Source organism: Grammomys surdaster, unplaced genomic scaffold (genome assembly GCF_004785775.1).
Source record: "Grammomys surdaster isolate TR1022 unplaced genomic scaffold, NIH_TR_1.0 191, whole genome shotgun sequence".
NCBI classification, from domain to species: Eukaryota; Metazoa; Chordata; class Mammalia; order Rodentia; family Muridae; genus Grammomys; species Grammomys surdaster.
In genome coordinates, this window is record NW_021604636.1 from 5,109,056 (window position 1) to 5,121,880 (window position 12,825).

General features: G+C 37.6%; 1 protein-coding gene across 24 annotated transcripts in view; it reads right to left on the reverse strand.

Moving 5' to 3' along the window:
* Nucleotides 1-12,825, reverse strand: part of Slc4a10 (solute carrier family 4 member 10) — a 296,786-nt gene that overhangs the window by 47,036 nt on the left and 236,925 nt on the right. For all 24 annotated transcript variants that reach the window (XM_028769142.1, XM_028769139.1, XM_028769136.1 and 21 more), the window contains one exon: nt 2,025-2,130. In XM_028769142.1, the coding sequence (XP_028624975.1) occupies nt 2,025-2,130 (106 nt within the window). The remainder of the gene's footprint in view (nt 1-2,024; nt 2,131-12,825) is intronic.

A 12,825-nucleotide genomic window follows, 5' to 3' on the forward strand; every position in this document is an offset into this window, starting at 1 on the left:
AAAAAAAATTGAAAATAATTGACTTATGGCTAACATCATCAATTGTGTAATATCTGTCTTTTAGATCATTATTCAAGATTGGCTAATATCAAGAATAAATTTTAGTATTTTGCATCAAATGATTTAGAAAATATACAACACATGACTAATTTTGTTGAATAATTCAGGCTGGATTATTTTGAATTTGTGATCATGATGAAATAGAGATGCATGACACAAAATGAAGCTTTGTAGATTAATTACAATTTATAAACAGGGAGTCTAGAAACAATGCTCACTGCCGACCCAGTGAACCCACCGTGACCCCTCCGTGACCCCTCCGTGACCCCACCGTGACCCCACAGTGACCCCACCGTGACCCCAGATCTAAGTTCTCAGTAAACCTTCATTGTTCTTTCTTGTTCACATCATTACTTCCTTTATTGATCAGTTTAAATGGTTTCCTGGGCACAAGAACGCTGGTTGCATTACTTTTCTAGGGAAATATAGGTGGAAGAGAATAAATGTTAACACAACAAGAGTAATTGAAGGCTTATTCTAAAGAATGGCAAGAGACTCTGCTGTTTTCAAGATGCCTAGATTTAAAAAGTAAAAATTATAACCTACAAGATTTAATATTAATGTCAGTTTAATATTAATGTCTGTTCTCTCTCTCTCTCTCCGTCTCTCTCTCTCTCTCTCAGAGAGACAGCGAGAGAGAGACGGAGAGAGAGAGAGAGACAGAGAGAGAGAGAAAGACAGAGAGAGACAGAGAACAGGAGAAAATAAAGGCCATAAAATATAGGGCAAGATTAAATTGTAAACCAAGGATAAGTAAATTGATTTTTAATTCTGAAAGAACAATATAACAAAATATATCTCTGGAAGGGGAAAGAACCAAAATCATTTAACCAAAAGGGTTAAATGTTCGGTAAACACCAAATGATTATGTTGAACTATGTTCACCTCACAGGTTTACTATTTAATTCTACCTATGACAACCTATTGTACTTAGATTTCTGTCTCAGTGAGCATACATGAATATAGTCAACAATATCTCAAAGTCAACTATTCTAAAGCATACTTAGGCACAGTTTAAAATATTTAATATGTGCATGCAATATGATTACTAGAAAAGAGGCCATGAATTTTAAGAGTGCAAGGAAGGCTATATGGGAACCTTTGCAGGAAGGAAAGAGGAGAGAGAAATGTTGCAATTACAATTTAGTCTCAATATATAACAGGTAAAAGGTCATATCCTTCTTAAATAAATATGCTTGGAGGCTTATAAGATTTTATAGGAAAATATTTCTATGTTCCATTGATTGTATCACTTACTAAGATAGTATGTGTTTTATCAAATGAAGAAGCATTTGCTTGGCTTTGTGCTGATGGCTATAAAGAAGTTTGAGAACATACAGGTAGCTAGGGTGGTAAAAGCTGTGGACAGTAATGTTTATAACTGAAAGGAAGAGAAAGAAAGTGGGGATACGCGGGGATTTTTATACTTATAAGGCAGAACACTTGGTTTCCCTCCAAATTTCATGTTTTCACTGGACAGGAATGAGTGAAGCTTGTGAATAGAGTCTAAGTAATTCTCACACATGAGGTAAGGGGTGAGAACTGAGAAATGTTCCTATAAGAAAACATTTACAAATAAAGGCCTAAAAAAATAAAAAGGTACAGAATTTAACCACTATACGTAAAAATGTGTGTCTAGCCCTATCCTTTTTTGAGTAGACTACAGAATAAAGATGGAAGTTAGAAATTTGTTGAGAAGCAAAGAGAGTTTTTTTCTTTTAGTTCATATTTAATGTTTTCAGTTGACTTGTCCCCTTCCTTGTGTAAACTTTCAGAGTGACTCACGTCTATAAAAAGAAAGGAAGGAAAGCCCCAGTTATGGTTGGATAAAACAAAGCTATCACTTGTATAAGTTCATATTTTCAAAATTCTCACCTTAGTTGTAATAACTGATTAAAAATGTTACTAAAGGTCTTTACAGTAGATGGCTCAAGATGTGAGTTTCTTTGCCATGTTTTACTTACTGACACAGTTAGGTTCCCCCAAATTATGTCAGAGGCAGAAAGGTTGGACTCCCGCCATTCCTTCAGTGTGTCATTGCTGGGACTATGTGGCTCCATACAGTTACATCTGAAAAAGCAAGATAATTTCTTTTCTGAAAGAAGTGGATTATTAAAAATTATATCCAAAGCATATACATGAGGATTCGTTTTCCTTAGATAAATCATACATTCATCTGACGGGCCAGTAGCTGGGTCATTTATACCACTGTTGGAAAGACTATTTCAGCAGACCGTTGGGATACTAGAGAGTTTTGCAGCATTCCAACATCTACCTGCCTGTGAGTTATAAGTCACCTGGAAAAATTATAAATATCCAGGGTATTGTAATAAGATTATCTACCTTATTTCTACAATTTCATTAATTAGAAATAAAGGTGGCATTTAATTCATGCTCTAAAGGTCACATATAATTTGCCATACAATTCTCATTTAGCGGTTGATTGAAGTAAAAATCCTAGATATCTAGAATAATACTTACCTTGATGAGAGACGATTCTATTAAAGATCAAACCATCCATGTGCATTTTTAGGACACACTTATGAGGTTCTGGGATGGACACTGAATTCACTCATAATTCTTTTACCTTGTCTGTTGGACAAGGTAAAAGTATGTATTGGAAAACACACTGCAAATGGCTCCAAGATAACCCATATAAGCCACACAACTGTAAAATGCACTTGACTTTTGCTTTAGCTATGTTAATAGTACTGTAGAACATGACTATTGCTATGATAATTTTTATAGGAAAGTATCCCTCTGCCTAAGAAACACTCTCACCTCTGTTTTCTACTGGAGGAACTTGCTTTGCTCATTACTGTGAGTCTTCCATTCCTCATGGAGTCACACCTCCATTGTTAAAAGAAATCATACTTGGGATGGACTGTAAGTTCAGCATGGTTTGGCTCGCACTAAAGGAAAGCATAGTTTCTCCAGCTGAGCCTCGGTCAGGGAGGGTTTTGACAAGACAGGGACATGTGTTTTAAGGGAATGGGTAATGGAAGCATTAGTTACCATGGGTAGCTACTTTCAGTGGCCTCAATGTCAGCAGAGAACACTAGCAAAAAGAAACAAAGGCAACAGAGTGATCAATTAAGGGTGTTCCTAAGTTCCTGACAAGTGATACACTGTGATAGGATGCAAGGTTTTGTGTCAGAAAGTTTAATCATCTGACTGTATAACCATGGGCAAATGACTTAGTAACTCTAAATCTGTTTCCTTTTATGGAAAATGGGACTGAAAATGCTTACTCATTAGAACCAATATGAAGAGATTAACATTACTCACACAGATGTTTGTGTGTGTGTGTGTGTGTGTGTGTGTGTGTGTATGTGTGTGTGGAGATTAACATCACTCACACAGATGTGTGTGTGTGTCCTCGTCTCTCTCTCTCTTTTCCTGTATGTCTGCATGTCTCTGACTCTCTGTCCCCCTCTCTCTGTGATATTTAGTACACTTGGTTCCCTTTGAAATTGTGGCCGTTCTCATCATGATCATCACCATTTTCTAGTTCCTTCTTCAGTTGTTCATGATCTGTAATAAACACTACATTTTTGCCCTCACATAACACGAAAGCATCATTGCTTTCTCTACCATGTGGGTTTTCTTCATTTAATTTCAAAGTAAACTTGTATGCTGTCAGTTCTACTCGTCCGGATCCACATTCACAGCTTCAATCAGGAGTGGTTTAAAAATATTCAGAGAACAAGGACATCTTTACTGAACTCATGTGGGTGGATTCCTTGCCGTCATATCCTAAAGAATGCTGGGTAACAATCATTTACATTGCACCACATATCATAAGACATCAAGATGATACAAGAGAGTGTATGTAAGTCACATGAAAATACTACACTATTGTACAGGAGGGAGAGCATAGTCCAGCCATACCAACAGAATTAGATTTGAATCCTTGCTTACCCCTGAAAGTCTTGCTGTTTCAGCTGTAATATGTTGATTCTAGATAAAAGTCAGTGCCCTTTCCATCAGGATAGCAAGAACAGCGAGAAGTCGGGGCTGGTGAGATGGCTCAGTGGTTAAGAGCACTGACTGCTCTTCCAGAGGTCATGAGTTCAAATCCCAGCAACCACATGGTGGCTAACAACCATCTGTAATGATATCTGATGCCCTCTTGTGGGGTGTCTGAAGACAGCTACAGTGTACTTACATATAATAAATAAATAAAAATTTAAAAAAAAAAAAAAGAACAGCGAGAAGTGCCAGATCAAACCAAGTGATCTACATTTCCCTATGCCTCCCTAATTTCAGTTCCCAGGACATGTCTCCTTTAAGATATCACCCCCATATGCCTTGCACTCTTGCCCATCATTATGACAGCTACCTCCACCACCTTTATCTCTGCTGCTTAGTGTCCTGGTTCACATAGTCCCATATATACCTGGTGATGTGGCTTCTCCATTCACTCTGCTCACCATGTGTGATTTCCTTGGGGCAGTGGTCTCTGCTACCTGGAGTGACTGCATTGTGTCACTGATGAGCATAAAGTGCTGCTGCACCCCTGGTATTTTGCTTTCATCTACATCTTGACAATGATTTTCTGAAAGAATTAAGCTAGAAAGCCTGATATAAAAGTGGGAAACACAAAGGAAAGACGTGTTTTGAAGTACATTAGTTACTGATGCCTCCGTGGCAGGGCTCTATGGCAAACCACTTTTCTCAAATCAATTCCAAGGTGGAAAAATAGTTTAGTCTAAAATATTAATTTGATAATGAAGACATCTTGAGTAGCCAAGAAAGCCAGTACTCTTTCTAGAGTTTACACATGAGATATCTGAACTCTCAGCCGTCAGGTCTTACAGTGTACATGCTTACGTAGAAAGTTTAAGTTGTCTCTGGAACTCAGCGTGTTGCCCTCAGTAAAGTGTCTGTCTAGCAGTGTGAGACCTGGGGTGAATCCCTAGTACAGAACCAGGGGGAAAAGCAAGTGATCTCTGTATAAGCCCTGAAGGCTAAAGGGGACTTCTGAATGCTGGGTGCCCATGCCCTTAAATATGAACCAAGAATTAAATTAGCAAAATTTCATATCTTCCCTTGATATGAACTGAATTCATATTGTTTTGAGCCAACCTAAAATCTAAAACAAAGAAACAAAACAACAGCAACAACAATAAACACCCAAAAGTAACGTTCTGAGGGAATAAAGCCTGAGTGAAGAGCAAATTCTCTGGTTAATTTCACACAAAGTAACTTCTAGGGACTCCAACAACACAGTGGAAGTATTAATAAAAGACATTGTTTGGTATTATCATCACAATATTGGATTTTCCAGACAAGTTTATTATTTAAGGCAAGCATTCAGCTGGGTGATCGTAGACATTTAGTCAATCTATTTTACCATGTCCTCATCTATGAAATAGCAGTGACAGTTATCAAGTTCACAGGTTATGGTGAGGGCAAACAAATTAACATCAACAGAGTCCCAAGACAGGAGCTATCACAAGTAAATTCAACTTAGGTGTTCTGTATCCTCAATATGGTTATTATTACTGCTGTGACTACCACATGACCCTGGAATAGAAAATAAAATGTAAGGGAGATGAAAGGACCACTTCTCTGCTACATTATTGTTTTTCTCCATATTGTCACTAAAGCTCTGCAGCTATGAAAACAATTCAGGAATACAGATACCCTGCCCTCCACTAGTTCTTTCACTATTTTGTTCTCTCTCTCTCTCTCTCTCTCTCTCTCTCTCTCTCTCTCTCTCTCTCTCTCTCTCTGTGTGTGTGTGTGTGTGTGTGTGTGTGTGTGTGTGTGTGTGTAGGATGGTCATTTTCACAATATTATTTCTATCAATCCACGAGCAAGGGAGGTTTCTTGGTTTCTTGTATCTTCTTCAATTACGTTCTTTGATGTCTTAAAGATTTTGTTTTATAAAAGCATTTTTCACTTCCTTAGTTAGATTCATTTCAACATATTGTTGTGGTTTCTGTGAACAAGATAATTTGCCTAATTTCTTTCTCTGTATGTTTGTCAATAGTCTGTAGGTGAGTTACTGCTTTTTATGGATTTACTTCGTACTCCACTACTTTGCTGAATTCATTGATCGACTGTAGAAGTTTCCTGATGGAGTATATAGGTACTTTTACAAAGAGAATTGTGTCCTCTACACATAGGGGTAATTTAACTTCTTCTTTCTCTATTTGTTTCCCTTAATATTTCACTCATCTTGTTGCTCCAGCTAATACTTAAACAATAAACTGAACAGGGAGCGAGGGAGGGAGGGAGGGAGGGAGGGAGGGAGGGAGGGAGAGAGAGAGAGAGAGAGAGAGAGAGAGAGAGAGAGAGAGAGAGAGAGAACACTTTTCTCTATTGCAGTAGCAATGCTTTTGAGTCTTTCTCCATTTAACACGATGTTGGCTATGGGTTTGTTGTGTATTGCCTTTATCATGCTGCAACGTGTCCCCTGTGTACCTGGATTCTCTAGGATGTTTATTATGCAAGGATGTTAGATTTTTTCAGAAAGCCTTTCTTATGCATCTAGTGAGATGATGGTGTGATTTCTGAATAAATGAATAAAATACCTTGTAGTAATGAATCAGTTGGTTTAAAATGCACTTTTTATAGAGCATGCCCTCTGCTTTCCTTTGCTTTCCACAGAAAGCTGGTTCTTTGCTTATGAAAATGGCCACATATGATTAGGTCAACAGAGTGGCTGAGTGCTCTCTTGCAGCAGCACTTGCTTTGGTTTCAAGGCTAATGAAGGTGACCTGCCTTCCTTATGCAAGTGCCTATGGCTGTCTCTGGAAAACACCGTTTGGTAGATTCCCTTCAGCATTATCTGTAATTTTAGTTCCCGGGCTGTCGATTCTGTCCGTTTGCCTCGGCAGTTATTCATAGTGCTCTCCTTTGTGCATTAAACACGAAGGGTTGGTGATTTCTTTGTTTCTTCAAGCATTTTTATTAGCTAAATTACCCCCAAGAGTGCTCCATCACGATCATATGTTAATACAAGATATAAGATTACAGAAATATATATACATATATATGTAGTAGCAGCTAAACACATTTATTTTTATTTAAAGAATATTCTGATTTAGAATAAGTAAAGCCACACCGCCGAATATTTTAAATGAAAATGTTTTTTCTCCTTCATGCACACAAGCACACACACTTTCCACTTGATATTTTCTACATGCTAACTAATAAATGTAAACTGTATAAGCAGGGCACCTTATATTACCAAGAAAGGCATTTACAAATAGGAAAATATGCTGAATTATCCAAATTTGGCCAGCTCAATAAATATCTTACAAATGTCTTGTTCAGAACAATTAGCGTGTTAATTTCCATGGTTAAAGACATTTTCCTTCCACTAACACAAGTTATTAGAAAAGCTCCTAACGATGATTAATGCTGCAGAGTAAGTAGCTGTGACCCTTATAGCATCCAGCTAAGCTGCGATGAATGAATGAATAGTGCATTGCATGGTACATGAACCATAATAATTCGTGAACACTTCACAACAGGAATGGCAGATACCTTGATTAAAAGTATCAAATCATATTCACAGCATCAATAGTGGCATTGTATTAGTTCTATATGGAATCCAAGGCAATGTTTCCAATAGGAAAGACAAAGCTGAGTGTTAAAGAAAGATCACAACATCAGTTAGAAAAAGCACTACATCAGAAAATGAGCTCTACTCCACCGTGGCTTGTTAGATGTTGGTAAATCATAATACTTATTTCTAAAGCACATATCATCGGCTTCCAAAATTTGATAACCATAAAATTATAGAAAACCAAAAATTCAGAGGAACTTTAGAAAGTTTGTGGAGGCTTTTATGGACTATAACTCTCTAATTTGATGCTAGCTGGATTCTAGGTCAGGATATCAGCTTTTAGAAGCAGAAAAATGCATTGTCTCAATATCAATGTTAGGGTATTTTAATGTAAATTGAAACACTATTAAATTTCACTTTAAATACTTCAGAATACATCCTTAAATTTAGGTCAGCTCAGAAGCAAAGAGAAATTGGGTCAGTACTTCATAGTCTGTAAACTCTCTAAGAATAGTCATTCAATCTCACCAAAATCTGGTTTATAACATGTGGCTATTTGGTTCATTTTTTAGGAAAGAATTCTCTTTTAAATGTTGATTAATGATATAATTTTCTGTCTTCTCACTGTCTTTGACAAGAAAGTATGGAAGATAATTTTATTTAGGACATATGAACTGACTATAGTTCCAGCGGAGTAAAAGATCTAACAGTGTACACAAAGAATAAATTGTTAACACACACTGTTAAGATGTATTAGCATCTACAGAGCTCCCAGCATCTCAGGAGGTAAACAGATGAAGATACATCAGCTCTGTTCCTGAAACTTTTGTAGCTTACTAGAGGGACAGTAAGACTGAAACAGATCAATGATGAACTATTTTTTAAAAGTAGTGTTCTGTAACTAGCACTTAGCATTAGAATAAGTTAGGTCAATACATGACTGAAACTAGACCCCAACTTCTTCAAAGGACAGAGCAAAATAGATTAAAGGCCTAAATATTTTAGGACCTAAACCCATGAAAGTTCTGTTAGGAACCAGAGAAGTGCTTTAGGACATCAGAATGAGTGAAGGGTTAGGGAGCATGATTCTAAAGCATAGGAAATAACAGAAAAATTAGGAAACCACAAAGCTTCGGCAAACCTCAGGAAACAGTAGAGGAAAGAAACACCCAGCAGGACAGGACAAGTCATTTGAAAATCATATTCCTGACAAGGTATTAATAACCAAAATACAGTAATGATAAAATAATCCAATTTAGAAGTAGATGACAGCTCTAAACTGTTTTTCCCCACCACTCTGAGGAAGATATACAAATGTCTTCCAACCAGCGTATGAACAAAATGCTGTGAAGAACAGTCAGGGACACACAAATTTAAACTATGATGAGAAATCACCTGACTATAGACAGTATATCATCAAAAAGATAAAAATGCTGGCCACAGTGTGTAGAAAAATGAACCCTCATATGATGGGAATGTAAATTAATGCAGTTATTGTGGAAAACCAAGTGGAATTATCTCAAAGATTTAAAATCAGAACCACCATATGATCCATCAATAATGGTTTCATAGTCAAAGAAAATGAAATTGTTTTGTCAAAGGCACAGCTGCACGCTCATGTTCATTATATAACTAGTCATAAGAGGCATGAAACAAAACCAATTTAAGTGCATATCCGCTGTATGAACAGGGATGGTCACTGTGTTAAGTAAAATAAGATGGGAACAAAAAGGAAACCACCACAAGAGTATACTCATATGTGGAATTAAAACTGTTAATCTCATAGAGGCTGAAAGCAGAATGTTGGTTACCAAAGTCTGAGGAGGACAGAAGATCGGGATAGAGAAAAGCTTCATGAATAGTCATAAGCCATTGTTATACAGGAGCAAGAAGTCGTGCTGTTCTGCTGTGCAATAGAGTGGCTGTAGATAATAATAACACACTGTTCTTTTTCAGAAAGCTAGAAATATCTGTTTGAATGTTTCTACTGTAAGACTTTTGGGTCTAAATGTAGGATTTTCAGGTCTCAGTTTGAATTTAAGATTAAAAGAGTCCCATTGTCCCAAGACACATCCTGGGAGGGGCACATTCCTTAGTCAGAGGACACTTGCTGGATTAACATTCAGAGGAGGAAGGGAGAGGCTGATTAACATTCCTCAGACCACCGGGGAGGGAACCCACCTGAAGGTGAGGAAGGTGTAGAGCACATAGACAGACAAGGGAGGTCCTTGCCACCTCATTCCCCAAAGACCAACCAGTTTAAAAGTCACACTGTTAGCCAATCATATTGTGCCTAGTCACTATTTCTCTATTCTACCACCTAAACGTATAAAAACTATTCTTAGCTCCAATTCGGGGTTCTCTCCTTGCTTGCATGTGAGAGAACCCCAGTATACTGGAATCATTAAACCGCATGTAGATTACAACGAGTCCTGTCTGTGAGTTTCTGTGGGAGCGTGTCCCCTGGTTTTGGATCTTAGAATCCAACACTACCACAAAGGAACAGTAATGCGGAGAATATAATTTTACACAGATCCGAACACTATACAAGGTAGATATGTATTCAAACATTAAGAAGTATGTTTGTGATTTTTAAAAACAATTTAGTTCAAAATCAAGAACAGAAAACAAAAATAGCAAGGGCTTAACAAGAATCAATAATTAATATTTTTAAATTGTTATTTTATTTATGTATATAAGTATTTTGGCTGCATATATCTATTTGCACTACTTGCATTTCTGGTGCTCATGGGAGTCAGAAGCGAATACTGGATCCCTTGGAATGGGAGAGATATTTTTGGTTGTGAGCCTTGTGGACGTTAGAACAGGTGCTTTTAACCACTGAGCCATCTCTCCAATGCCAGATGACTCATTTATTGATCGCTCATTTGTTGATAAATATTTTATGGAATGTCTTCATGTGTAATTGTTTCATTGTAAGATGACATACAATACACGATTTAGAGGGGAAAAAATCTTATGCCAAGATTGCATAACAGTTTTTTAAAGTATCACTAATTGGATTCAGAGCATTATTACAAGTTTAGGATATGAAGTTGGGAAAAGGAGGTGTTGGGGAGGCCTGGGGGATTTGGAGGCCTGTGCGCTCTCTCTCTCTCTCTCTCTCTCTCTCTCTCTCTCTCTCTCTCTCTCTCTCTCTCTCTCTGTGTGTGTGTGTGTGTGTGTGTGTGTGTGTGTGTGTGTGTGAGAGAGAGAGAGAGAGAGAGAGAGAGAGAGAGAGAGAGAGAAATGCTTTACTTGTCAAACTTGAAAGGGGATAACAATTACTTTGAGTATGTTTAGTTGACCAAAGTGCATCAAGTCCATGACTTGACGATTTCTATAGCATTGCGAAAGGACTATGGGGAAGAAAATTGCATTTAAGTTTTAAACCTTAAAAGAGACTCAAATCTTGTTGAGAAACTAAGAGAAAGGACATTGAGTATAAAACCAATTAGAAGCATTTATCCAAAACAAATTACAACCGTTTGTTATGTAAAGGAGCATAAAACAAGTATTTGAATGGACAAAAATGAGACAGTAGATAAAGGTAAGAGCAAAAAGTATTGGTCATCACTTAGTAGTCAGAACTCTCCTTTAGAAACTTAAGAAGTTTTGTTTTTTAAAAAATTTAACTTTAATCTACACATATATGAAACTCCAGCAACAGATCCTGAATTTTGCTTTAACTCATATATTTATAAGGAATAATGCATACTTTTTTAAAATTATTTTTTTAGGTTAGTATACAAAGTAATTGATTCGACTATGGTATTTTCATAATATGTGCCAAACACTCTCCTCATGTATTCCCCTCCCCCCTCCCCGCAGCTGGCACTGTCCAGCTAGGAAGGGTCCCCTTCTTTCCCCTTTTTCTTTCTCCTTTCTTGTCACATCTATGCATTTTTTACTTTCTTTTATTAGTCATCTGAGAACCTTATTATTATGTACTGAAGAAACATCTCATCTGACACATCAGAACATTTTATTTTTGCCATTCCTTAAAATCAGTGCAACCAGGGAAAATGATTTCCTCAAACTCATTACTTATTGCTAACGTGACAAATTCAGTTTGATCATCTGCTGTAGAATATACTCAAAATGAAATAGATTATCTTGGCATGAGCTCTTGGCATAATAAAAGAGAAGTGTATATTTTAAAGTGTAAGGTCTACATATTACTGCATTGTGAGGTTAAGATGCTGAAAAGCTAGGAAAAGTTTGTTGCTATTGTTATTTAAATCAAGGCTCACAGAGTTAACTAAGTAGGGGGTCACAGAGACTGCATAGGTCTGTGCTGGGTCCTATGTATATATGATACAGTTGGTGTTCCTGTGGGATTCCTAACAATCAGAGTGGGCGTGGGGGCTCGCTCTGACTCTTTTGCCTGCTAGTTGTACCTTTTTCCTCCTACTGGGTTGTCTCATCCAGCCTTGATATGAGGGTTTGTATCTTGTTATGTTAGTTCGGTAGCTATCACTGAGAGGCCCACTCTTTCTGAAGAGAAACAGAAGAATAGTAGATCTGGAGGAGAAGGTGTGTTGGGAGGAGTTGAGGGAGGAGAAACTGCAGAGGGATGTATTATGTGATAGAATAGATTAAAAATGGAAAAGAGTGGAGGAGGGCAATGGATCCTGATGCCATGAAAGTAAGCCGAAGGGAGTGGAAAGGTGCAAGGAACAGGCGGTGGTGGAGAGGAATGGGAACGCGCATCAAGAGAAAGACTCTTATTGGGAAATTTCATTATGAAACCTATTTGTAGACTAGTCAAAAATTAATTTTTTAAAAAGATTTTTTTTTAACAAGCAGAGTAGGAAACATGAGAAAATCAGGAGCTGGGTCACTCCCTTCTGCTGTTGCCATGCTAAGCCAGGCTCGTGGGCACAGTAAGCTTTTCACGCTCAGCATCCGCTTGCCGTTAGTCTTAGTTAACAGTGTCATTGTCTGAACCTCATCTTTTTCCACTCTGTGAAAGCTCTAACTCCGTGTTACCCCTCCTGTCTCTGACATCTCCATGACTTCCTTCTCTCTGCTCCTATCTCCTCATTTCGAAACTGATTATTTTCCCTCTCGACCTACCATCCTCACGGTCTCGGTGTCCTCAGTGCATCATCAGTAGGTCCCACAGGGTTCTAAGGCTCATTTCATCCTCTTAGACACCCGACTGGCCTGGTTTACACTCCATTCATTTGCCAACGTCTAGTTTCTCAACTTTTGGCTAAACGGCTTTTTATTCTAACACC